The sequence below is a fragment of the Macrobrachium nipponense genome, chromosome 19, assembly GCF_015104395.2.
Source record: "Macrobrachium nipponense isolate FS-2020 chromosome 19, ASM1510439v2, whole genome shotgun sequence".
Taxonomy (NCBI): domain Eukaryota; kingdom Metazoa; phylum Arthropoda; class Malacostraca; order Decapoda; family Palaemonidae; genus Macrobrachium; species Macrobrachium nipponense.
The window spans coordinates 373476-401436 of record NC_061088.1 but is presented as its reverse complement, the minus strand read 5'-3'; the positions used below and the strand labels follow the sequence as shown (position 1 = coordinate 401436).

Here is a 27961-nt window from a genome sequence, read left to right as displayed (position 1 = left end):
TTCTGCTTCCTCGCTCAGGGTTATAGTATACATTTACATGTTTCCCGTGCTTTCCATGGAAAGATTGTCTGATTCAGCAGTTTTCAGTTAGAGAAAAATAATCTCCCCCTCTGGATTATTGAATGATCCTAGGTTTTTTTTTCTTTTTTTGTCTGACTAGTCAGTGTTTTTTTGTTTACAGTTTTAACCCAATAGTTTGCATTTCATCAGCACATACTGTCAAGAGATACTGTCTGGTGTTACGAAAAAGGGTGAAGTTGTATTTTTAATGTAATGGTAAAATGCATGATTTAATGTAGAATTTGGCGGATAGGCACTTTGAGAGTACTTGCTGTATGTTTGAATATTTTTCCAAAAACTTCTTTGATAAAATTTCATGAATTTTCTTGATACTAATAATAGTCATTTATGTCATCACTGCCCCATCATTCATATGCAGTACTGCTTACTTACTCTCATGCAAAGTCCCCATGTTCTCCAGTCTTTTGTTTATTCACCCTCCCATCATGCTGGTGATAAGAGCACTTCCTTTTCTATCCTGAAAGACTTGTGTTAAACATCTTATTTCATATGAGTTTCCTAGCTGGCTCTTCCAGGCTTAGGCAAACCTTCTTTGAGGCAATCGGCACCTCTGTTGTCTCCTCCTTCTGTGCACAGTATTATGCACAGTATGTATGTCTTGTGTTCAAGAGACAACAGACAGTTGAACGTGGGAACTACTGGAATGTGAGTAAGGCATGCTAAGATAAAAGGCCTATAGTAATGAAGAATGTTTGTTTTGAAAACAGTATTTAATGGTAATAGTATGTAATTGCTCAGTGAATATGATTACTATACTTACCAGATTTGAATATCATATTTTCAATGAATTGGTGTTAGTTTTATGCTTGGGGGAAAGATATATATTCTGGGCTATGTTTATTCCAGTTTCAGTTGGGTAACACATTCCTTAAAAATGACTCAGCCAGATATTTACTGGTTGTTGTTTTGATGTCAGATATTGAAGATTTAGTAAACAAAACAGTATGTTTTGACAGTATGAGTTTTTGAAATGGTAAAAGAGTATACTGCAGTAATTTACCAACACTTCATCCACCACCCAACGCTGCTTTCCTCACTGCACCTGATAGAAAATTAAAACACCACGGACGATGCCTATTTAGGTTGCGATATTTTGTCAAGGCAATACATTGTTTTACGTCATTAAGCTTCGTATGAACTCATAAGGACATATGTGGTGTAACAGGCTTTTTTAACCCTGCTGCTTTGCTTGTTTTTGGTATATTGTGGTTTTAACGCTTAACAAAATTCAGATGTTCTTATGAGTTTTTCTTTTCTGCTTAAATTTTAGCTTAAGTCTTAAATGAAGTAGTATATTATTTAGTAAGTATTCCCAGCTGTTATCCAAATTGAGGTGGAAATAGCCACCGTATATTTTAGCACCTTGGAATTAATTGCACCGGACTGCAAGGTCACTTTGTGTATTTACAATAAGAGTTGCAACATTAAAAATGGGAGTTACTGTCACGCAACAGAATTTTTGCCTTACATAGGTAAGCACATCCGAAACGTAAGTTTTATTGACGAGGCATCAGAACATTGGTGTTGACAGTTTGCATCCTCATAGTCCAGCTTAACCTCTGCTTTCCCTTGTATCTTAGAAGTGAGGTATATATACTACTACTTTTTTGCGTTGGCTCTTGGTACTTGGTTGTGTATGTAGGACCTCTGTTCCCTTGAGCATGCATATTCCAAGAATGCACAGCTGGGGAAACAATGTCAGTCTTTTGGATTTTGTTGCCTGGATGAATTGCTATTAGTATGGAGCAGCATATCCTGTAGTTATTTCTAAGGTACACACTATGGATATTTTATGTCTTATGCCATATGTAAAGTTATATTTAGTATTTATAAATACGTAAATGTCTATAGAATCTACTGATCACTTTTTACTAGATACAAATGGAATTGTGATAGTCACAGGCCAAGAGGGGCATTGTGGCTATGAATTATATTTATATCTTTTGAAATATGCTTTTTTTGTTCGATACTGGCACCTCAACATAATGGACTTCAGCTTATCGGATTTCGTCACTTATCCGATACATCCGAGCCTTGAAAAATAAAGATCATATTCCATACTCTATTAAATAATTGGATAAGGATGCCAGACAAAGCAAATGCTGGAACAAATGTCGCTGATACTTTCTGGTGCAACCTTTTAGATGTCCCACTAGGTCTCTGAACACACTTGAACATTTAGAGGGTGTTTGCCTCATAAAGAGCCTGCACTTGATTTCAAAATATGATCTTTCATATCTAGTGTAATTCGCTACATAGCAACCTGTTTGAGGTAGTCTAGTGCCGGTGTGTTTTTGGTGAACTATGTATTTATTCTTTGAGGGTGTTTTCATTGTTCTACATTTTCTTTTTCATATTAATGCCTAGTTTTTGTTTAATATGAATGTCATTCTTATTTATTCGAAGATAAGTTCGTGTATTTGTAGGCCCTACAAAGGGAGGTAATTTTCAGATGTGTCAAGGCATTTGTTACTTTTCTTCAAGAATTAATTGTGAACTTCAACAACAAATAACATATGCATACAGATCCTATAAAATGTAATTCTTAGTATATACATGCTGCTGTCTTCATGAATAGTTAATGCATTCGGAAAGATAAACAGAGCAACAGTAATGACGAAATTTATGTATTAGATATTAAAATACTTATTAGATATTAAAATACCTATAAAGTTTTACAATCTCGCAATACATATAGCAAAATAAGATATATAGAACTTAGAATGAAGTCAACATTTTCAGACAGTGTTACTCAGCCTTTGCATGTACTTCTGCCAGATTTGTAAGCCTATACTATAGGTACTTGGGTCTTTGTTACTTAAGGATGTCGTTACTTAATGGACTTTGTTACTTATCACAAGGCCAGATCTCGGAACTAGCTGCTAAGTTGAGGTGCCAGTTATTCTTTTCCCTTCGTGGACTACATAGTATAGGTAAACTAAAGAATTTTTTACAAAATGGACAGAGTAAGTAAGTGATGTGTGTGCTAATGAATGAAATGGGAATAAGCAGGGGGACACTTTTCTTAGCTTCTCCTGTAGTTGCAAGGAAAGCTACACAAACTGATTATGAGTTTTTATGTAATAGTCTCATACAAATAGTTGATGAGTGCATTTTGAACTGATCTTATTGAGACATCAGGAAGAAAATTGTTTTAGAGAGTACAAGTGCAACTGTTTTGTAGACAAGGGAGAGAGAATATTTTGATAGATATATTTACTGTGTAATATGTACTGACTTACATAATTAGCTTGTTACAGAATTAGTATTAGTGTATTACCTACCTGCACACAGGGTATTGAATTGAGTAAGAGTTCTGTCAAATCCAAACATTTCTTTGGAAGTATAGTGTCAAAGATTTAAATCAGTCCTAAAATGTAAGTTTTATGTCTGGCAACCCCTGAAGATCAGTCTAGCTGATGATTTATATTTCAAAGATTTTTATTTTATTTTTTTTTTTTGCCTGTTAATTGCAAAAGCATGACTTATTGAGCAGCACTAGGTTTAGAGTCTATTAATGCAGTACGTTGCAGCTACTGTAAGTGGCACTGGGAATGAATGAAGGCTACCTACTGGTTTTAAACCAGAGTTGTTTGGTGCTCATTCATTTAAAGCTTTGCACCGCTGGAAGTGCATTGTGCTCTTTTTCTTGTGACTTGTCTCAGTGCTTATGTGGCAAATGGGGAACCTTCAGAGTTCAAGAAAATTGTAAGTTGATCAGGGAGCTTGCGGCTGTCTACAGCTGGCTGCATATAATTTGTTGAACGGCAGTGAGAGGTGAATAAGACTTAGAGTACTGGTGGTTCTTATCTTTTTTTATTCATGGATCCTCACATTTAGACCATTTCTACCATTATGAGATGCACAAGGAAACGTTTTGATGATATCTCTGGACTCCCGCATGAAAATAGAGTTTGCTATGAGCAGAGGAATTCTGTCATGTATTAACGAAAAGAAGCCTGACCACTTAGTAGAGATTACGAGGTATTGTCATTGCTGTTCGGTGAATGAAGAAAGGGTCACTCACTTGAAAAAAATGTCCGAGGAGAAAAACATTCTTGCATTAATTTATTAACACATTATCCCCTCACTTTAATACATGTAATCCACCAATGTTAAAGGATTACTACCCTTTTGTGGGTCATTATTTTTAAGTAGTTTAATCAGATCACTGAGTTGTAATGCTTGACTTTCATAGGGTGAGAATAAGATTTCCATTTGGCATGTAACTTCTTCAAAGTATGGAAGACTTCATTATTTCTTCCTAATTAGTAACCTTATTGTTTTTTAAATGGGCAGAGGTCAGGAAATGCCAGGTCGATGATTAAGGGACACTAGGCATCAATTCAAAGACACAGTTGGCCTTGTCAGCTAATACCTCTGGAGAAATGAATCAAGAGAAACCAAACCTATTGTTGGACTAAGGCATTCCTCAAACTAAAAAGAACACCTTGTTAAGTAATTTTATCATTTCTTTGAATTGGTTAACTTGTTTGACCCATGGATATTTAATGAAGAAGTCACTTGACTCAATCCTTGTAGAGAGATGTGCAGTTCATTAGATATTCTCTTATTATCATTGAAGACAAACCTTTTCGACCAGCCTTATGAGAGTCACGCTTTTTTTTATTCTGCGGTCTCGTTAAAACTGCCCAGTAATATTAATATGTAATAATAATTGTTCTGGTGCAACAGTGCACTTCACTCTTCACCTTTCACCCTTCTTTAGTGTAGTATTTTCATTGTTTAAATTCAGGTTCAAATTGGGGAACCCAAGTCTGAAAGTTGGTTACTAATCTTCAGTAGAAATTTTTTGGATCGGCCTGGAAACGAGTTAAAAGTGGCCTTGAGGTTTCTGGTCTGGCCAGTTATTTCAGTCAAATTTTACCTTAAGCTCTGTAAAGGAATGGAAGATATTTTTAGTAATTGGTGAAGTTTTGAATTAAGCTCAAATATATTGCTTTTGATTCTTTTTGCGTGATAATTCCTAAACGATATACCTAGGGCCCTACGCTTCAATGACATGCAGTTTGGTACCATACAGTACTGGGCAATGTACTTGGTGCATGTTCTTCCTTGAATAACTAATGAAACATGAACTTAAAAAGATATTTCACACACTTTTCAGACTTTTTTTTTTTTTTTTTTTTTTTTTTTTTTGTGCATCTATGATACAGTACAATACTGTGGTGTTATTTGCTAATGATCTAGACCTGTAGTAAATAGAAGGCATCTGTATTTGACTTCTTTGCCTCATGTTATCTGAGAAACTGTGAGATTTTTTGTATTTTGGACTCTTAATTTATTAACAGGGTTTTTGCTGTTTTAACTAGTAGGTATTTTTCACAGTGTATTCAGTTACACATTCAAGATACTTACGTTTAAGCATAGGATAACATTTTAGTCAAAGTACTAATGAGATTATGAGGATAATTTTTGTGTCCTTCACATTGTCCACCCTTGGGATGTAGCGTTTCCTCTTTGCTCTTCTCAGTGGGAGAATTCCCTTCTTTTGGAAGTAAAATTTAATAATTTTTCTTTTATACTTATGTCATTTTATGCATTAAGCCTCATACTGTAGGAATTGTGTGATTTAAAGAGTTCTGAAAATGTAGTTCTTTTAGAATAGTAGCTAATCAGTTTCTGCTTTGCTGTTATGGATATCTTTTTACTCTGTTGAAAACTTAGGAATTCAGTAGTTTTATTCCTTCAGTATTACAAACAGATGGGAAAATGTCTTACGAAGATTGACTTAAATATTTTACATTTTTCTGCTAATTGTTTTACATCAGCTGAGAAGAGAAATTTCAAGTGATGAGGAGGAGCTATCATCATAGAACATGTTTTATGATGAAATGTAATGAGTTAGTATTGCAGAGGTTAGCCTTTATCACAGGGTTTTTTCGGTCGAGGTGAAATATTTTTTTGGAAAATTTTCGGCTTCACGCACATTTCTCACATTTATCTGACACTGTAATTGCTACGTGATGCACCTTGCTATGATTTGCATTCTCCACATAATCACCAAAAAGATGCTTTTGCCGTTTTAATTTCATCTGGTAACACTAAATGCCTTTTGGAAGGTACATTGATTTTTTCAGTTTGAAGACCATATTTAAATGATTATAATTTTATCTTGTTGCATAATTAAAGGCTAAATGGCCTACCCGATTTACTGAGGAGGTTTTTACATTGTTTGTTACTAGGTCATATTCAGTCAAAGCTCTGAATTGGAGAGGCAGTCATCCATGGCCTCATCGACAGAAGAAGTCTCTGTGGCACCAGGCGACACTACTAACGATCGCACCGCCGATGACGTCACGTCGTCGGAGAAGCAGTTTGCCGTCTTCAAGGACTTTGACTTCCTCGAATATGAGTTGGAGAGTCAAGGGGTACGTTCCTTTGAAAAGCATTTGGATGTAGTCAGTGATGCCTTTTCTTGATATCTTAATTGTTCACTTACAGGATTTTCATTTTGTGAGATTGCAAGTTGGAAATATTTCAAGATTATGTACAGGCACACTACATATTACAGTACATTTATATGTATGCAGGAGGAGAGTGTTGACAACTTCAACCTGTGGGGTGTCCGACGACGGTCTCCCAGCAATCTTGGAGATGGGGAACCATGTAGTCATGTGGAGGATACCCACAGTTCGGAACTTACGCCTTCTCATGGCAAGAAACCCACACCCCCTGCAGACAATGAGTGGTGGGAGGAGGAGGGTTCTGTCTTTCCAGTCGACGATCCTTCTCTGGGGTCGACCGACAGAACGGCCATTCCCATCGCACGTCATGCACAGCCTCTCGCTGTTGCTCAAACAGCAATGCCACCGAAACTCACTCTTGACACCGATGTGGCCCGCAGACCAGTATCACCAACTATGTCAGAGTAAGTTGTATTTCATCTGCATATTTTGATTGATAGTGTTGAATATATAGAAGCAGGATTTTATTGTTAGTGGCGAATATATAGCAGGATTTTAATCTATCAAAACTAACCATATTGTAGAAAAAGTACTTGATTGGTCGGCTGCCACAGCTGAAAGGTAAAGAGCTGGAAAGCAGAAAAATTTAGTAAACTAAATTACGATGTAAAAGCCCTTGATAAAATTTGCATATTTTTGTGGGAAGTGAAAAGCAAAAAAGATCTTTGTTCCGATACGTAATACAAACCATCGGTCCTTTAACAATAGGAAGTAGCTAGCGGCAGCTGGAACGGTCGTAAGCTTCGAACAAGGGGAGAACGGTAGTTAACTGCTTGTACGACAGTCGCGCGCCGCGCGACTGGGAGGTAAACAAATCACTTTTGCTTTCGGCCGCGGGTGTGAAGGACGTGTTCGTCATCGCTCTCTGCCCGCTTCATCGTCGTATGCTTTGTTTATATTGTGTTTTCTACTAATGGTTTGTTTGACTTGAAAATGAAACTGTAAGTACACTGTTTTCATTTTCATTACTTAATTATGAACCAACATGGAGCTATCGCCGTAGATGCGGCGATTTCCTCTCTTTTCATGAATTAAACCCTTGAATTATGTCTCGGTGCCGAGGGCGGGCGCGCTCGCGCCGAGTCATGTATTTTGGGCGAAAGTGTGTAATTGAAAAATGTAAGTACTCTTTTCATTATATTTTTGCCCTGTGCGTTCATTGCCGAGAGCGTGATTGCGCTCGGCACGAGCCTTTTATTTTGTATGATAGAATGCAATGAAAGTGGATTCGCAATTGCAGTTTGTTCCGATACGTAATACAAACCCTCGGTCCTTTAACAATAGGAAGTAGCTAGCGGCAGCTGGAACGGTCGTAAGCTTCGAACAAGGATGACGGTAGTTAACTGCTTGTCCGATCGTCGCGAGCGGTGGGAGGTAAACAAACCACTTTTGCTTTCAGCCGTGTGGGTAACGGACGTGCTCGTCATCGCTCTGCCCGCTTTGTCGTTTGCTTTGAGTTTGAGTATTTGCCCTCTCTTTCTGTATAAATCAGAGTGATTGTAAGTACTTTTGCATTTCTTTTGTTGATCATTGCAATGAGTGAAGAAGAAAGAAATGGAGATATCACCACGCCCTCCAGTCGCCCGTAGAGTGTATCCCGGGCTGGATGGGGCGTAGATGTGGGGGATTTAGATCGTTTGTCGATGTTAGATCCTAACCGAGTTTGTACTCGTTGTCTTTGGGGGCGAGAGTGCTCCCGCAACGAGCCCTGTGTAATATGTATGAATTGGTCCGAGGCGCAGTGGGTGCTGTACGAGGGCAGGAAGAGACTTAGGCCGCCCAGGAAGTCATCGGAAAGTCCAGTGACTCCTTTGGTAACGGACACTTCGTCCTCTTTCCTGCCCCCCGGCCAGCCCCCATGTTTCGCGCCTTCCCCTGCGGGGGGGGGTAGCGGAGTCCTTCTCCTCTCTCGATCCGTCGAGTGTGGATGAGGGCGCCCGCTACCCGGACGTCCAGTTGTACTCGGGGTCTTCCGTCCGCTCTGGGTGGTGGGGTTCTTCTCCCCCCAGGCGTGAGGAAACCCCTCTACTAACCCGACTGTTGCTTCCGCAGGTGTGCCATCAGCGAAGGACGACCTGGGACAGGTGTGGGAGTCGCTGGGACTGCAGGGAGTGCCGAGCATACAGGGGTTGATTCAGCGGTTGGCGGGGTCGGCAGTGGTCACTCATGGTGCGGTGACCACTACAACAACCACAATCTCGACACCAGCATATGAGATGCCACCGCATCTGGTGTACCCACCATATCATTGTCGGTGACACCCACGGCTGCGATCCAAAAACCCATTCCTGCCGTGTGCCAAAGAGGACGGTGCCACCACCACCTGGAATTCTTTGTATTGCCGACCCCGGACTGTTCTGCTGCCCAAAGAGTACCCCCCCTGGAACCTGCCGCCGCCAGTGCCGAGGATGACGGTAGCTGCCGACAGGACGCCTGGCTCTCCTGTGGTACCTGCCGTGCCTGCCGTACCTGTTGCTGTCCCAGCCGCTCATTCCTTTTCAGATCAGGGGCCTGCTCATTCACTTTCAGATGTTCCTGCCGTTCCTGCTGTTCCCGGACCTGTTCCTGTTGTTCCTGCTGTGGTGGTTGGGTGCTGTCACAGTCTCAGGTCTTTCCGGACAGGTGCAGTCGGGCCCTGTTGCTTCGGCAACTGCCCCGGCTCCCTCCTGGATGGAAGACCTGACGTCTGTCCTGCGGAGCCTGGCGAAGAAGAAGAGGAGAGGAAGAAGGTGTCGTCGTCGTCTTCGTCGTCTTCTTCTCGTCTGCTGCCTCTCCTCCTTCCCCTTCGACTTCTAAGGCTAAACAGCCGAAGAAGAAGAAGGTTGCCTCCTCCCCCCCTAAGAAGACTCCTTCGGGATCTTCTAAGGGCCCGGGCTCGCTCAGGCGAGCTGGGAGCTCTTCTGCTGGTCCTCCTGTTCCTTCGGGAACGGGGCCCGTCGCTTCTTCTGCAAAGAAGAAGTCGACGGGGACCAGAGGTGCACCAGCCTCGGCTGGTGCGTCCTCACCTGGTGCTAGCGGTTCTGCCGCTAACCAGGTTCCGTTCTCGGCCGCTTCTCGTTCGCGAGAAGCACCGAGTGGACGCTCTTCCAAAGAAGACCGTCCAGCCAAAGTTTTGACGCCCGAGCTCGCTCGCCGTCAAGACAGCGGCGCGGAGCAGAAGACTGGCGAGAGTCGTGCACACGACTCTCGCCAGGCCAGTGGACGCTCTCGCAGCGACAACTGGCTGCTCGGGCTGACGTGACCGGTCACTGACCGGCCACGGGTTGAGGCGAGGAAGGAGTCCCCCCGGCCGCCGGTACCAGCCACGGCTGGTACCAGCGGCTTGACGCGCCGAGAGGACGCTGGCCGGTCTCGACGCGACAGAGAGCCTAGCAGGACCCTCACCCGTCCGCCGCTACCGATGGGAGCCGGGCGGAGACGGTGACCAGCGGCAGCTCGCCTGACGCTAGAGATCGGTCTCCGACGCGTTAGTTCTCAGCCGAGCCAATCGCCCCAGGCGAGCGGCAAGGCTAGGCCTGCTGCTCGACCGTCACCGCGGGTTGACGATCAGCAGCAGCCCTCCACGCACGCTGGTCTGCCAGCGAGCGAGGGGGGAGCGATCAGGTCTGCCTCTCCCGTACCTTCAACCTCCTCGGGCTATAAACCGGGAGGAGCGAGGTACCGAGGAGCGATCACGAGAGGTGCGCCGCTCGTGACCCAGCTATGACGCCGTACGGCTCAGGCACGGTTTTAGGACCGACCAGAACGTACGCGCAAGTAGTTGGAGGCGACCGTCAGGGGTCTGTCGCTGTTCCTCCTTCTGAAGGAGGAGTATCGCGGGATATGCTCTTGCTGGAGGGACTGGACGGTCCTACTCCACAAGACGCTGTAACTCCCGAGATACAGAGGAACTTTGCGGAGGTCATTAAGCTGATGCGTCTGCATAATGACCTCGCGGAAGGATCGCCGCTACCACCGGCAGAGCCCACGTCCCGGCTCGAATCATTTTGGGGTGCCCAAGAGGGAACCCAAAATGATGGTGGGGTGTTGACGCGATCTGAGCTTGCAGACTCGGTCCTGGATCAGGTGGAGAATCTCGTCTCAGGACGGGAGGACTCGCTAAAGTCCGGACGGTCTTCTAAGCTGCTTCCTCCTCCTCTACAGCGGCAGAGGCGATTCTACGTGCCTTCGGAAGACCCGATACTGCCGAAACAGGTAACCCGGAGTTAGCGAGGCTGACTCCAGGTGTGTCCCTGCAGCAGCTCCTGTCGGAGAACCTAGGTTCTCGCAGCCCAAGGAGGCACTTGCCCTGGAATCTACCGCTATGGCAGCATTCCAGGCAGTTTCCTGGTTGGATTTGTGGTCCCTCACAATATCCAAAGTAGCGGCCGGCTCTGGGAGCTCTGCTCTCGAAGACGACGCTTCTTTTAGGAGACTGTGCCAGTCTGGAGGAAGAGCAATCTCTTACCTCGCCCATCAGACTGCTAACCTGTGGGCCAACTTGGTTCTTCGACGTAGGGACGCAGTCCTTACCGAGTGACCAAGGGGGGCCGGGCGTGAGGCGGCACTCGGGCTTCGAAATGGACCTCTTAGGAGTTCCCCAGCTCTCTTCCCCGGAGAGATGGTGGACGCTGCGGTGGAAAGGCGGCGCACTGACGAGAGTGACCGCTTAGTTCACCAGGCAGTCTCGAAGGTTACTGGGCAATCTCGAGCGACTGCGGCCAAACCAAAGAGCTTGGCTAGCGCTTCCACGGCGGCGAAGACGGTTGCACCGTCCAAACCCCGTGTGAAGACTCCTGTAGTTTCAACTTCTGCTAGAGGAGGCCGCAACCAGCCCTCCTCCCAGCCCTCCTTTCCCCGAGGGGGTGCTGGAAAGAAGTCGGAAACGAGGTGGGAAACGCTAGGGACGGCGTTCCCCCTCACCTGCTGCCGACGGAAGTGGGGGGGTGCCTGGCGAGCCATTGGGCGACTTGGCAGCGCTACGGCGCCGAGAACTGGATAGTAGACGTCCTTCGGGAGGGATCTCTACTACCCTTCGAGTCTCAGGCCCCCCCCATCTCCAATCCGGTCCACCTACAGACCTATGTCCGGGGATCAGAAAGGACAACGCCCCCCCCTCTTCGACAGGAGATCAAAGACCCATGCTGGCGAAACGAGCTGTAGAAATCGTGGAGGACCAGTCACCGGGCTTTTACAGCCGCCTCTTCCTAGTGGAGAAGGCATCGGGGGGCTGGCGTCCGGTGATAGACCTCTCTCCCCTGAACCGCTTCGTTCGCACGACGCGGTTCACGATGGAGTCGGCACGCTCGGTGCTCGACTCGATCAGGGGGAACGATTTCATGCTTTCAGTGGACTTGAAGGACGCGTATTTTCAAATACCCATCCATCAGTCCTCCAGAAAGCGTACCTCCGCTTCATCTTCGACGGGACGGTGTACCAATTCAGGGCACTTTGTTTCGCTCTCTCAACCGCCCCACAGGTGTTCACTGCGAGTTGTTTCACTCTGGTGTCGGCTTGGGCCCCATTCGAACGGGATACGTCTTCTGAGGTATCTCGACGATTGGCTAGTCCTGGCGAGCTCCCGCTCGCAGTTTTGCTAACAGGACAGAGATCGACTCCTCAAGGTTTTGTCGCGATCTGGGATCGTGATAAACTACGAGAAAGTCCGATCTCGAACCCAAGCAGAAGATGAAGTACCTGGTATGCTGATAGACACGGTAGCAGGGCAAGTCTTTCCCGCAGACTTGCGTATCAGCAAATTCAGGGAGGCAGCCGGCCGGTTCCTGTCTCGGCAGGAAACAGGCAGCACAGCAATGGCAAGTCGTGATCGGCCATCTGTCGTCACTCGAGAAGTTAGTCCCTCACGGGCGTTCTTCACCTGCGGTCTCTCCAGTGGAGGCTAAGGGAGAGTTGGTCTCAGGCCAAGGATCCTCCTTACTTTCCCGTGGCTATCACGGACAAGTGAGGCAGGACCTAGCCTGGTGGCTCGACGACAAGAAACCTCTTAAAGAGGAGTGCCCATACGCACTCCCCCCCCGGAGATGCTTCTGTTCTCAGACGCATCGACCGAGGGATGGGGCGCACACCTGGAGGAGTTGCTGACTGCAGGTGTGTGGGGACCATCACGAAAAGCACCTTCACATCAATGTCCTGGAACTCAAGGCGGCGTTCTACGCTCTCCAAGAGTTTCAGGACCGCTTGTGGGACACTCAGTGGTGTTGATGTGCGACAACACCACAGTAGTGGCATATGTCAACAAGCAGGGGGGGCTAGTGTCTCTTCCGCTCCATCAGTTGACGGTGCAGGTGCACGAGTGGGCCACGGCTCACTCGATAGAGCTGTCAGCACGCTACATTCCAGGCAAGAGGAATGTAGTAGCAGACAAGCTCAGCCGTCGGGATCAGGTGATAGGGACCGCCAATGGTCTCTACACCAAGACGTGGCGGAAAGGCTCTTCAACCTGTGGGGGCGACCGGTCGTAGACCTGTTCGCCACCCGGCACAACAGAAAACTTCAGGTTTTCTTCTCAGCTGTGCCGGACCCATGGGCAGCTGCAGAGGACGCTCTCCAACACCCCTGGGACAACCTCTTCGCTTACGCCTTTCCTCCCTTCTGTCTGATTCGGAAAGTGATCAGTCGAGCGCTGGTCACTCCCAATCTCAGAATGATCCTGGTGGCTCCCAAACGGCCGCAAGCCGTTTGGTATCCGGACCTGCTGGCTCTTCTTGCGGACGCACCGAGAGAGCTACCCACTTGGCACAACCTTCTAGCCCAGCCACGTAGAACGGTACCACCAAGCAGTCCAGTCCCTTCAACTTCACGGCTGGCTGTTATCCACCATCTCTTGCGAACGAGAGGCTTTTCTCGTAGCGCAGCAACAGAGATGGCTGGACACGTCCGACAGTCCTCTGCAGCTGTGTACCAGGGGAAGTGGGCCGTCTTCTGTGGTTGGTGTCGTAGACAGGGTTTGTCTCCTCTCAGAGCCACTCTTCAGCAGGTAGCGGATTTCCTCGTGTTCTTCGCCGAGAGAAGCTCCTCTCAGTACCCACAGTTAAGGGATATAGAGCCGCCCTGGCTCTCGTCCTAAAAACTGAGGGGACTGGACATCTCGAATTCGTTCGAGATCTCCTTGCTAATGAGGAGCTTCGAAAGGTCTTGCCCACCCAGGGAACTCAGGCCCCCTGCGTGGGATGTGACTCTCGTACTTAGGAGTTTGACTCGAAGACCCTTCGGCGAGCCACTCCGAGAGGCGTCAGACAGGGATCTGACTTCTCAAGACCCTCTTCTTGCTGGCCCTGGCATCGGCGAAGAGAGTAGGGGAACTACATGGCCTTTCTTATGATGTTAAACATACCAGAGGCTGGGGATCTGTGACGCTCGATTTCGTCCCGAACTTCGTAGCTAAGACTCAGAATCCGTCGATCCCTGACCGACAGGTTCGAGTCTTTCACGATCCCCTCCCTTCTGGACTTCACCGATAACGATGCAGGCTGAGATGCTGCTTTGTCCTGTGAGGGCGCTTACGGCGCTATCTGAAGAGAACTCGACATCTCAGGCCTGAGTGTCTACGCTCTTTCGTTAGCACTGGGGTTACCAAGAAAGAAGTCTCCAAGAACATGGGCCTTTTACTTTCTGGCTGCGTGAGGTGATCAGGAGAGCGTACGAGGCTGATGGTAGCGACGACATCCGTACGCTCCGACCGAGAGCCCACGAAGTCAGAGGTATCGGACCCTCCTTAGCGTTCCGTAAGAACTTCTCCGTGGCGCAGGTCCTGAAGGCAGGTGTCTGGGCCAACCAGACCACCTTCACGTCCTTCTACCTTCGGGATATTGCCCACAAGTCCTTGGATACTTTTTCCTTGGACCTGTGGTGGCTGCCTCAACACGTTGTGTAAGCTTACCCAGCACACGAGCAGGCAGAACAGCATTCGATTCCTGGTATGACTGGGAGAATGAATGTGCGAATGAGAGAGTGACTGGCTTCTCTTCACCATCTTTCTCTACCTCTACCTGTGGGCAGAGGGATACGGTCGTTACCTTGCTGGAAGGGAGTCAGATGCAGGTAAGCTATTCAACAGAGCTCCATCCTATCGTCTTTAACTAGAGATAGGTGTGTATATCCACCACTTTCTCCAACAAGGGGGAGAAAGTGGATGCCTACATGAGACAAACCCATTACTTTACATTTGCTCATGTAAAGGAAAAAGTTCTTACAATGCTGGTACAAAGAGATACGCTTGCCTCTCTCTTAGTACTCGGCCCAGAGGTCTGACCATTGATCTGCGGTGCACACCCCGATCAATCGGACAGAGGCTTGGATCCCTCCCTCGCTCTTACGACCAGGGAGGCATTCCAGGGATGGACGAACACCAGTCTGTTCATCAAAAGACTCAGATTCCTCCCACCAAGAAGTGAGTCTTCCTATTGTTAAAGGACCGAGGGTTTGTATTACGTATCGGAACAAATGACAATTTGTCGAAAATTGCATTTTTCCTAACTATACAAACCTGAGGTCCTTTACATATAGTCCCTCCTCATGCCACCCCTCACTCTGCGTATTTTGCATGGGCCAAAAGCAAAAGTGATTTGTTTACCTCCCAGCCGCGCGACGATCGGACAAGCAGTTAACTACCGTTCTCCCCTTGTTCGAAGCTTACGACCGTTCCAGCTGCCGCTAGCTACTTCCTATTGTTAAAGGACCTCAGGTTTGTATAGTTAGGAAAAATGCAATTTTCGACAAATTGTCATATTCTTTTCATTTTCATTTATTTATTTGCATAAATTTTAATTTGGATCAATTTTCGCTCTTACCCGGGAATTGATCCTTACGATTATTTTCTGTGAAAGTGAAATCGCAAGTGCAGTATTATGTTTCATTTTCATATATATTTTATGATAACATCATATTATTATGGATCAAGTTTCCGCTCTTACCCGGGAATTGATCTTTTTTTTCCCCTTTAAGTTCTATGAAGTGAATCGCAAGGGCAGTATTCTGTTTCATTTTCATATTACTTTTCACTGCTGTGCGGGGGTAGGGGAAGCGAAGGTCTGCCAGGAAGTCGTCGGAAAGCTCTCCCGTGACTCCCTTGGTATCCGATTCTTCGTTCTTTCCTGCCCACCGCTCAGCTTCCTCGTTGTATTTTGTATTTGGGGTCTTCCTTGCGTTCGGGGTGGGGCATGTCTGTTTCCCCCCGTGCGTGAGGGAACCCCTCTATACTAATCTATCTGTGCTACGCAGTGCTACATCCGTGGGAGATGACCTTGGACAGGTATGGATCACCGCGGCAGCAGGGCGTGCCTAGCATCCACGGGCTGCTGCAGCGTCTAGCGAGGTCTGGGGCGGTCTCCACTACTACCTCCACGGCCGCTTATGTTGCTCCCCCCCGCCTGGTCTACACTCCCCTGCTGTGTCGGTGACGCCGTCTGCTGCCTACTAGGGCCGCCGCCGTACCGAGGGGGGGTTGCCTCCGCCGCCTGTTTTCTTCGTGTTGCCTGCCCCAGACTTCCGCTGTTCCCGCAGCTCGCCCCTGGACGCGGCCGCCAGTACCCAGTTCCCGCTGGCTGCCGATGATTCTCGAGGCGATCGCTGGGCCTGCCGTACCTGCCGCTATGTGATTCCCGCTGCTGGCTTGGCTGTCCCTTTCCGGGTCTACGCTGCCGCTGTTCCGCCGCTCCTGAGCTGGTTGCTGTTCCTGTCGCTCCTGGTTCCTGAGCCTGTCCATGCTGGTCCTGCCACGGTGTGCTCCCCAGTCCACGGTCCTTCCAGACAGGTGCAGTCGGGCCGTGTTGCTTCGGCAATAGCTCCCCGGCTCCGGCCTGGATGGAGGACCTGACGAGTATTGCATCTTCTCTCCCCCCCCCCCCTTCCCGTCCTCCTGAGGGTTTCGATCTCGACGAGGACTGGAATGAGTCAGAGGACGGTTTTTTTTTTTGGCTCTCCTGTCAGGTGTCGATCAGCCCCACCAGACGAAGTTCACAGTGCGTGGCAGATGCTTACCTACAGCACGAGTTCGTGACCCATCCTCGGGGGGGAGGGGGGTGGGAGGAAGGCCATCGCCGGCAAGGCGATGGCTGCTCCTACTCTTCTCCAACTGCTAGTTCCATTGGGAAGGCGAGCGAGTATCCATTTCCTCCCCCATTTCCTCCCCCATTCCCTCCCCCATTCCCTCTTTCCTTACGGCTACGAGGGAAATGGGAGGGATCCTACAGAGATTTCTCTGTAGGATCCCACGTTGGGGACTGCGCTACCGGGGGACCTTCGGGTCCTACTGACGTAAGTCCCGGTCGTTGAGGAGGGATCCTGCCCCATTCTCGATTTCTACGGGAATCGAGAGGACCACCAGCCGATATGTTTTGACGGAATTCGGTGGGGGTTTCGCAGAGTACTTAGAATTCTACAGGAATTTCTAGCGCATTCAGAGTGTTCGAGTTTTTGCGATCTCCAAACACTTAGGCGAGACCACGTCCAAAGTGAGCGAGACGAGAATCCCCGAAATTAATTTGTTACACGATAATCGGGAACCTCTTTTTTTTTCCTATGCTCGAATTCCTGGAATTTCTAGCATTGGGAAGAAGACTGCTGCTGAAAGAAGACTCTCTCACAGTAGGCGACCAACCTGGAATAGAGAAGAACGGACGGGAACATCCAGTTTGGCTTGAACTATCGTCTTAGTTATTCTGTTCACCATTGAAGCTTTCCTTCGAGGAAGACTTCTCCTTCACTCTCTTTGATAGAGATCGAAGGTGGTCGATCTCCAATCCTTATTTTGTTTTCTTGAAGGAAAGAATTTAGGATGGAGATCGTTGTTCAGAATCCTACAAATATACTACGTATATTAACCTCGCGACATGATTCTGCTAAGCAGTTGAATTGTCCGAGGGGGTAGGCGCATATCCTAGTTACTCTACGGATTGCGACTTAGACGAGGAGTATTCTAATTGAACTGCAACTCGGGGTTGCCTGCAAACCTCCCAGGATGTTTCCAGTTTCAATTTTGTTTATATACGTATGGTTTTGTCACGACAACACCATTTCAGCTTTTATATTTACCGAAATTCGTTTCGCCCAAATATAATTGCTCGAGCATATCTTTTTATGCTCGGTGGTTCTAGCCGAACGCATTCCTTCGTGGAAAGGATTACTTGGCAACTCAGGATGATGAGTCAGCGACAGCTACTGCGTATTGAATTGCCCGAGGCATTTCAGTACCAGTTGCCGCCTGGAGATGCACGGTTGGTTATGTCTTTCTCCCCTGCTTTGATTGAATACCAACCGTATCTCTGCCCAACAATCACGGACTTAAGTCTCTGATTAACAGGGATTCTCGCATACATGAAATGACCATCTACTGCTGTGACGCTCGAATTCATCGCCTTCAGTATTGCGAGAATTTACAACAGAGATATCTCTTCGACTTTCATCTTTCTGTTTACCGCACGGTAACAGAATTCTGTAATAGTCTCTTGCTGCATCGCACTGCGATAATGCGAATGATTTTTGCGGAATCTGAGTTTGTCCTCAAAATATCTCTTATTCGTAGGTGTGCAATTATTCATTGTTCACCCTGGATTAGCAGATGTATTGAAAGACATCGCCTACTCCCACACCTGCCAGCTCTACTTCCAAACGTTCAGCCCATGAGAAGCAGTTCTTCAAGCGGCTCTCCCCTGTGTTTCATTACTGAAGAACGCCCCGCTTTCATTGCAACTACGACTTCTCACCGGACAGCAATGAAATAGCGGTTAGCGTTTTCAGTCATTTGTAAGCACAGTTTATGAATCTTGAGAATCCTTCTCTCGATTCATCTGTGAAGACGTAGGTTGCATTCAATGTCTACCTTCGTCTTCAACGGCACATAGTGTTGTTTCTCCTTAGCTAAGATTCAACAACTATGAGAATGTCTTGCCTTCAGGGACCTCAGGTTTCTCTAGAAGGCAATTGACTTCGCCTGTGGGCACATGCCTTAAGAGAATAATCACCTCACCGTCCGGCATAGGTGACAAACAAATACACTATTTGTTTGGTCTCTAGGCATAACCCTTTAAAGGGCGAAAGTCACGTGACTTACTCGGATGCTTGAACAACTTGCCTCCTACCGAACGCAGTCAGTCGGCAGCTGTCAGAGCGGCCGATTCAGTTACGAACTACGCTATTGACTTAGTTCGGTTGTTACAGAGCAATCAGTACTTCGTCTTAATAGCTTGTCACAGTACCCATACCATCGACACCCACCATGGAGTGTCGGTGTCCTATCCACTACCGAGAACTTCGCTGCATGGGGATAGGAGGATGCGAGACTCTTCGTGGCAGACGGACAGACCAGTATGGGTACTGGACATCACCAAAGTTGAGAAGAGGGATAGGTCATGCGACTATTCCCTTCTTTTCCTCTGAGGAAACTGCATGACTTCTCCTGCGAAGTCAAGCATCCAGGGGATGGGGATCCGTGACGCTCGATTTCGTACCGAACTTCGTAGCGAAGACTCAGAACCCTTCGGTCCCTGACGATCGGTTCGAGTCATTCACAATCCCCTCCCTAATGGACTTCACCGCCTTCGATGCGAAGGAGATGCTGCTTTGTCCGCAAGAACTTCTCCGTGGCGCAGGTACTGAAGGCAGGGGTCTGGTCCAACCAGACCACATGCACCTACTTCTACCTTCGGGATATTGCCCACAGGTCCTTGGATCTTTTTCCTTTGGACCCGTGGTGGCTGCTCAACACGTGTAGCGAACCCAGACCCTCGCAGGCTGAACAGCATCGAGTCCTGGTGTGACCGTAAGAAAGGATGAGTGAATGAGAGTGTGACTGGCTCCTCTTCCCATCTTTTTCTTCCCCTCTACCTGTGGGTAGAGGGACACGGTCATCACCCTGCTGGATAAGGACAAGATGCAGGTGAGCTACTCAACAGAGCCCCATCCTATCCCTTTCACTAGGGATAGGAGCGTATATCCACCACTTCCTCCAACAAGGGGGAGGAAGTGGATGCCAGCTTGAGACAACCCATAATTTTATGATTGTCTCTTGCAAACAGGAACAAGTTCTTGCTTGCTGGTACGAAGAGATACGCTTGCCTCTCTCTTAGTACTTGGCCCAGAGGCCTGACCATTGATCCTGCGGTGCACACCCCGATCAATCGGACAGAGGCTTGGATCCCTCCCTCGCTCTTACGACCAGGAGGCATTCCAGGGACTGGACCGAACACCACGTCTCCCTGTTCATCAAAGACTCAGATTCCTCCCACCAAGAAGTGAGTCTTCCTATGTTAAAGGACCGATGGTTTGTATTACGTATCAGAACAAATGACAATTTGTCGAAAATTGCATTTTTCCTAACTATACAAACCTGAGGTCCTTTACATATAGTCCCTCCTCATGCCACCCCTCACTCTGCGTATTTTGCATGGGCCAAAAGCTAAAGTGATTTGTTTACCGCGCGACTGTCGTACAAGCAGTTAACTACCGTTCTCCCCTTGTTCGAAGCTTACGACCGTTCCAGCTGCCGCTAGCTACTTCCTATTGTTAAAGGACCTCAGGTTTGTAGTTAGGAAAAATGCAATTGTTCCGATACGTAATACAAACCATCGGTCCTTTAACAATAGGAAGTAGCTAGCGGCAGCTGGAAACGGTCGTAAGCTTCGAAAACAAGGGGAGAACGGTAGTTAACTGCTTGTCCGATCGTCGCGCGCCGCGCGACTGGGAGGTAAACAAATCACTTTTGCTTTCGGCCTGTGCCCCTGTGGGAAGGACGTGTTCGCCATCGCTCTGCCCGCTTGTCGTTTGCTTCAATTCTTGAGTATTTGGTTTCTATTTCTGTGTATCAGGAGTGATAGTAAGTACTTTTTTCTCTATTTCAATTGATTACAATGAGTGAATCAGAGGAAATTGAAATTTCACCCGCGCCCTCCAGTCGCCCGTAGAGTGTCCCGCTCCCGGGTGGAGTACGTAAATGTGGGGGGTTCAGGTCCTTTGTGGAGGTGGACCCCCACCGAGGTTTGTTCTCGTTGTCGAGGGCGAGAGTGCTCTCGTAACGAACCATGTATGGTTTGTATGGATTGGTCCGAGGCGCAGTGGGTGCTGTACGAGGGCAGGAAGAGACTTAGGCCGGCCAAGAAGTTCATCGGAAAGTCCAGTGACTCCTTTGGTGACGGACACTTTCGTCCTCTTTCCTGCCTCCCGGCCAGCCCCACGGTTTGCGCCTTCCCCTGCGGGGGGGGTGGGGGGGGTAGCGGAGTCCTTTCCTCTCTCGATCCGTCGAGGTGTGGAGGAGGGCGCCCGCTACCCGGACGTACAGTTGTATTCGGGGTCTTCTGTCCGCTCTGGGGGGGGGGGGAATTTCGCCCCCCAGGCGCGGGGAAGCCCCTCCTATTAACCCGACTCTTGCTTCCGCAGGTGTGCCAGCAGCGAAGGACGACTTGGGACAGGTGTAGGGAGTCGCTGGGACTGCAGGGAGTGCCCAGCATCAAGGGTTGTTTATACAGCGGTTGGCGGGGTCTGGCCGTGGGTCACTCATGGTGCGTGACCACCACGACGACCACATTAACTACCCCTGCGTATGAGATGCCACCACATCTTGTATATACGCCTCACATAAGTCGGTGACACGGTGGCAGTACAAAAACATTGCCGCCGTTCCAAAGAGGACGATGCCACCACCACCTGGATTTTTTTCCTTTGCCGACCCCGGACGGTTCCGCTGCCCCAAGAGTACCCCCCTGGACCTGCCGCCAGTGCCACGGATGTCGGTGACTGTCGACAGGACGCCTGGCTCTCCCTTAGTACCTGCCGTGCCTGCCGTACCTGTGGCCGCTCCAGCGACTCTTTCCTTTTCAGGTACACATTCAATTTCAGATGTTCCTGCTGTTCCTGCTGTTCCCGGACCTGTTCCTGCCGTTCCCGCTGCTGGTGTTGCTGGTAACATCTCAGGTCCTTCCGGACAGGTGCAGTCGGGCCCTGTTGCTTCGGCAACTGCCCCGGCTCCTCCTGGATGGAAGACCTGACGTCTGTCCTGCGGAGCCTGGCGAAGAAGAAGAGGAAGAGGAAGAAGGTGTCCGTCATCGTCTTCATCGTCTTCTTCGTCGTCTGCTGCCTCTCCTTCCCCTTCGACTTCTAAGGCCAAACAGCCGAAGAAGAAGAAGGTTGCCTCCTCCCCCCCTAAGAAGACTCCTTCGGGATCTTCTAAGGGCCCGGCTCGCTCAGGCGAGCTGGGGAGCTCTTCTGGCTGGTCCTCCTGTTCCTTCGGGTGCGGGGCCCGTCGCTTCTTCTGCAAAGAAGAAGTCGACGGGGACCAGAGGTGCATCAGCTTCGGCTGGTGCGTCCTCACCTGGTGCTAGTGGTTCTGCCGCTAAGCCAGGTTCCGTCTCGGCTGCTTCTCGTTCGCGAGAAGCACCGAGTGGACGCTCTTCTAAAGAGGACCGTCCAGCCAAAGTTTCGACGACCGAGCTCGCTCGCCGTCAAGACAGCGGCACGGAGCAGAAGACTGGCGGAGAGTCGTGCACACGACTCTCGCCAGGTGCCATGGACGCTCTCGCAGCGACCAGCCGGCTGCTCGGGCTGACGTGACGGTCACTGACCGGCCACGGGTTGAGGCGAGGAAGGAGTCCCCACGGCCGCCGGTACCAGCCACGGCTAGTACCAGCGGTTTGACGCGCCGATGAGGACGCTGGCCGGTCTCGACGCGGAAAGGGAGCCTAGCAGGTCACCCGTCCGCCGCTCCCGATGGGACCGGGCGGAGACGGTGACCAGCGGCAGCTCGCCTGACGCTAGAGAGCGGTCTCGACGTTTCTCAGCCGAGCCAATCGCCCCAGGCGACCGGCGACGCTAGGCCTGCTGCTAGACCGTCACCGCGGGTTGACGATCGGCAGCAGCCCTCTACGCACGCTGGTCCTGCCAGCGAGCGCGGGGGGAGCGTCAGGTCTGCCTCTCCTGTACCTTCAACCTCCTCGGGCTATACCGGGAGGAGCGAGGTACCAAGGAGCGATCACGAGAGGTGCGCCGCTCTGACCCAGCTATGACGCCGTACGGCTCAGGCACGGTCTTAGGACCGACCAGGACGTACGCGCAAGTAGTTGGAGGCGACCGTCAGGGTCTGTCGCTGTTCCTCCTTCTGAAGGAGGAGTATCGAGGGATATGCTCTTGTTGGAGGGACTGGACGTCCTACTCCACAGGACGCTGTGACGCCCGAGATACAGAGGAACTTCGCGGAAGTCATTAAGCTGATGCGTCTGCATAATGGCCTCGCGGAAGGATCGCCGTACCACCATCAGAGCCCACGTCCCGGCTCGAGTCATTTTGGGGTCCCAAGAGGGAGCCAAATGATGATGGGGTTGCCACGATCAGAGCTTGCGGACTCAGTCCTGGATCAGGTGGAGAATCTCGTCTCAGGACGGGAGGACTCGCTAAAATCCGGACGGTCCTCTAAGCTGCTGCCTCCTCCTCTACAGCGGCAGAGGCGTTTTCTACGTGCCATCAGAAGACCCGATACTGCCGAAACAGGTTAACCCGGAGTTAGCGAGGCTGACTCCAGGTGTGTCCCTGCAGCAGCTCCTGTCGGAGAACCTATGGTTCTCGCAGCAGGAGGCACTTGCCCTGGAATCTACCGTTTATGGCAGCATTCCAGGCAGTTTCCTGGTTGGATTTGTGGTCCCTCACAATATCCAAGGTGGCGGCCGGCTCCGGGAGTTCTGCTCTCGAAGACGACGCTTCCTTCAGGAGACTGTGCCAGTCTGGAGGAAGAGCAATCTTCTTACCTCGCCCATCAGACTGCTAACCTGTGGGCCAACTTGGTTCTTCTGGCGTAGGGACGCAGTCCTTACCCGAGTGACCAAGGGGGCTGGGCGTGAGGCGGCACTCGGGCTAAGAAATGGACCAACCTCTTAGGAGTTCCCCAGCTCTCTTTCCTGGAGAGATGTGGACGCTGCGTGGAACGGCGGCGCACTGACGAGAGTGACCGCTTAGTCCCACCAGGCAGTCTCGAAGGTTTTCTGGGCAACCTCGAGTAACTGCGGCCAAAACAAAGAGCTTGGCTAGCGCTTCCACGGAGACGGCGAAGACGGTTGCACCGTCCAAAACCCCGTGTGGAAGGGACCCATTTGTTGTGTACTTCGCGAGAGGGACGTTGGCGCAATAGCCCTCCTCCAGCCTCCTTTCCCCGAGGAGTGTGCTGGGAAAGAAGCTCGAACCGAGGAGGGAAACGCAGGGACGGCGTTTCCCCCTCACCGCTGCCGGAAGTGGCGGGGGCGTGCCTGGCGAAGCCATTGGGCGCATCTTGGCAGCGCTACGGCGCCCGAGAACTGGTATAGTAGACGTCCTTCGGGAGGGATATCTACTACCCTTCGAGTCTCGGGCCCCCCTTCATCTCCAAACCGGTCCATCTACAGGACTATGGTCACGGGATCAGCAAAGGACAACGCTCTTCCGACAGGAGATCAAGACCATGCTGGAGCGAAACGAGCTGTAGAAATCGTGGAGGGAACCAGTCACCAGGCTTTTACCAGCCGCCTCTTCCTAGTGGAGAAGGCAATCGGCGGGGCTTGGCGCCCGGTGTTGATAGACCTCTTCTCCCCTGAAACGCTTCGTTCGCACGACGCTGGTTCACGATGGAGTCGGCACGCTCAGTGCTCGACTCGATCAGGATGCGGGAACGATTTCATGCTTTCGGTGACCTGAAGGAGGTATTTCACAATACCATGCCATCAAGTACTCAGAAAGTACCTCCGCTTCATCTTGAAGGGACGGTTGTACCAATTCAGGGCACTTTGTTTCGGTCTCTCAACCGCCGCCACAGGTGTTCACGCGGAGTGTTCACTCTGGTGTCGGCTTGGGCCCATCGAACGGGATACGTCTTCTGAGGTATCTCGACGAATTGGCTAGTCTGGCGAGCTTCCCGCTCGCAGTTGCTACAGGACAGAGAGCGACTCCTCAAGTTTGTCGCGACTCTTGGGGATCGTGATAAACACGAGAAGTCGATCTCGAACCCAAGCAGAAGGATGAAGTACCGGTATGCTGATTAGATACGGTAGCAGGGCAAGTCTTTCCGCAGGACTTGCGTATCAGCAATTCAGGGAGGCAGCGGCGGTTCCGTCGCGGCAGGAACAGGCAGCACAGCAAGGCAAGTCGTGATCGGCCCATATGTCGTCACTCGAGAAGTTAGTCCCTCACGGGCGAGTTTCACTGCCGGTTCTCTCCAGTGGAGGCTAAGGGGAGAGTTGGTCTCCAGGCCAAGGATCCTCCTTACTTTTTTTCCCGTGGCTATCACAGACAAACGGGTGAGGCTAGGGACCTAGCCTGGGGCCGACGACAAGAAAAACCCCTCTTAAGAGGGGGTGCCCATACGCCATTCCCCCCCCGGCAGGATGCTTTCTGTTCTCAGACGCATCAAGCCGAGGGGATGGTGGCGCAAACCTGGAGGCGTTGCTGACTGCAAGGTGTGTGGACCATCACGAGAAGCACCTTCACAGCAATGTCCTGGAAACTCAAGGCGGGTTCAACGCTCCCCAGAGTTCGGGGACCGCTTGGTGGGACACTCAGTGTGTTGATGTGCGGAAACACCACCAGTAGTGGCCATATGTCAACAAGCAGGGGGGGTAGTGTCTCTTACGCTCATCAGTTGACGGTTGCGGGCCGAGTGGGCCACGGCCACTCGATAGAGCTGTAAGCACGCTACATTCCAGCAAGAGGAATTTAGTACTCGTGACAAGCTCAGTCGTCGGGATCAGGTGAATAGGGGACCCGAGATGGTCTTCTACACCAGTGATTGTGGCGGAAAGGCTCTTCAACCTGTTGGGTGGGGGCGACCGGTCGTAGACATGGTCGCCACCCGGCACCAACAGGGAAGATCCAGGTGTTCTTCTCGGCCGTGCCGGACCCATGGTCAGCTGCAGAGGACGCTCTCCAAAACCCCTGGGACAACCCTCTTCGCTTACGCCTTTACCCCTTCTGTCTGATCGGAAAGTGATCAGTAGAAGCGCTGGTCACTCCCAATCTCAGAATGATCCTGGTGGCTCACAAACGGCTCAAGCCGTTTGGTATCCGACCTGCTGGCTCTTCTTGCAGACGCACCAGAGAGGAGCTACCCAAACTGGCAAACCTTCTAGCCCAGCCACACGTCGAACCGGTACCACCGCGCCATTCCAGTCCTTCAACTTCACGGCTGTGCAGGTATCCCACCATCTCTTGAGAACGCGAGGGCCTGTATGTAGCGCAGGAAACAGAGTACGGCTGGAACGTCAGACAGTCCTTCTGCCAGCTGATACCAGGGGAAGTGGGCCGTTTCTGTGGTTGGGTGTCGTAGACAGGTATTGTCTCCTCTCAGAGCACTCTTCAGCAGGTAGCGGATTTTCTCGTGCTTTTTGCGTTTCTTAGCACGAGAGAAGCTCCTCTCATACCCACAGTTAAGGATATAGAGCCGCTCGGCTCCGTCCTAATAAGGAGGGGACTGGACATCACGAAATTCGTTCGAGAATATCCTTGCTAAGAGGAGCTTCGAAAGGTCTTTGCCCACCCAGGGAACTCAGGCCCCTGCTGTGGGAACCGGACTCTCGTTCTTAGGAGTCTTGACTCGAACACGTTCAGCACTCCGAGAGTCGTCAGGGACCGGGATTGACCCTCAAGGACCCTCTTCTTCTGGCAATGGCCTCGGCGAAGAGAGTAGGGGAACTACATGGCCTTCTATGATGGTAAACATACAGAGCTGGGGATCTGTGCAAGCTCGATTTCGATCCGAACTTCGTAGCTAAGACTCAGAATCCGTCGATCCCTGACGAAAGGTTCGAGTCCTTTCACGATCCCCTCCCTGCTGGATTTACAAGATAACGATGCGGATGAGATGCTGCTCTGTCTGTGAGGGCGTACGGCCTATCTGAAGAGAACTCGGGACATCTCAGGCCTGAGTGTCGACGCCTCTTAGTTAGCAGGGGTCACCAAGAAAGCAAGTCTCCAAGAACACCTTTCTTAATCCGGACTGTGAGGTGATCAGGAGAGCGTACGAAGCTGATGGTAGCGTACCGACATCCGTACGCTACGACCCGAGCGCCCACGAAGTCAGAGGTATCGCCGACCCTCCTTAGCGTTCCGTAAGAACTTCTCCGTGGCGCAGGTCAGGAAGGCAGGGTCTTGGGCCAACCAGACCACCTTCCACGTCCTTCTACCTTTCAGGATCCTTGCCACAAGTCCTTGGATAATTTTTCCTGGGACCTGTGGTGGCTGGCTCAACACGTTGTGTAAGCTTACCCAGCACCCGAGCAGCGACAGAACAGCATCGATTCCTGGTATGACTGGGAGAATGCATGTGTGCATGAGAGAGTGACGGCTCTCTTCACCATATTTTTATACCTCTACCTTGGCAGAGGGAATAACGGGCTGTTCTACCTTGCTGGAAAGGAAGTCAGATGCAGGTAAGCTATTCAACAGAGCTCCCATCTATATCTTAACTAGAGATGAGGAGTAAATATCAACACCTTCTCCAACAAGGGGAGAAGTGGATGCCAACATGAGACAAACCCATTACTTACATTGGCTGATGTAAAGGAAAAAGTTCCTACCATGCTGGTCACGAAGAGATACGCTTGCCTCTCTCTAGTACTCGGCCCAGAGGTTATGACCATGATCCTGCGGTGCACACCCCGATCAATAGGACAGAGTCTTGGATCCCTCCCTCGCTCTTACGACCAGGGACGGCATTCCAGGGATGACGAACACCAGTCTGTTCATCAAAAGACTCAGATTCCACCCACCAAGAAGTGAGTCTTCCTATTGTTAAAGGACGATGGTTGGTATTACGTATCGGAACAAATGGACAATGTGCGAAAATTGCATTTTCAAACTATACAAAACCTGAGGTCCTTTAACAATAAAGTCCCTCCTCATGCCACCTCCTCACTCTGCGTATTTGCATGGGCCAAAAGCAAATGATTTGTTTACCTCCCAGTCGAGCGGCGCTCGCGCGACGACAAGCAGTTAACTACCGGTCTCCCCTTGTTCGAAGCTTACGACCGTTCCAGCTGCCGCTAGCTACTTCCTATTGTTAAAGGACCTCAGGTTTGTAGTTAGGAAAAATGCAATTTTCGACAAATTGTCATGTCAAATTCAGAACTCGCAGATTAGAGCATTCATGATCATTGTACATGAAGAGAGATATTGTTGGTTATTTTGTTCCCAGTTGTATGATGCATTTCATTTGCAAATGAGCATATTTTGGCTAATTGAAGGGGAGTGATGTTTAACAAGTGAATTGTGAGTTTCTTGTAATTCATTTATTGGTGTAGCATCTTTGAAATTTGAATTTTATAAGTAGTTGATGCTGAGATTGACCACCCTCAAAGTAGATCTGGGAAAGTTTGTAGCAGTTACTTCAACAGATTTTGTGATCTAACAAGAACAAGATCTAATCAAGATAATGATGAGGTCTTTGTAGC

The 27961-nt window shown here is 49.7% G+C and overlaps 1 protein-coding gene across 9 annotated transcripts in view; it reads left to right on the top strand.

Moving 5' to 3' along the window:
• Positions 1-27961, top strand: part of LOC135213159 (protein furry-like) — a 165044-nt gene that overhangs the window by 115910 nt on the left and 21173 nt on the right. For all 9 annotated transcript variants that reach the window (XM_064247163.1, XM_064247123.1, XM_064247130.1 and 6 more), the window contains 2 exons: positions 6288-6473; positions 6636-6973. In XM_064247163.1, the coding sequence (XP_064103233.1) occupies positions 6288-6473; positions 6636-6973 (524 nt within the window). The remainder of the gene's footprint in view (positions 1-6287; positions 6474-6635; positions 6974-27961) is intronic.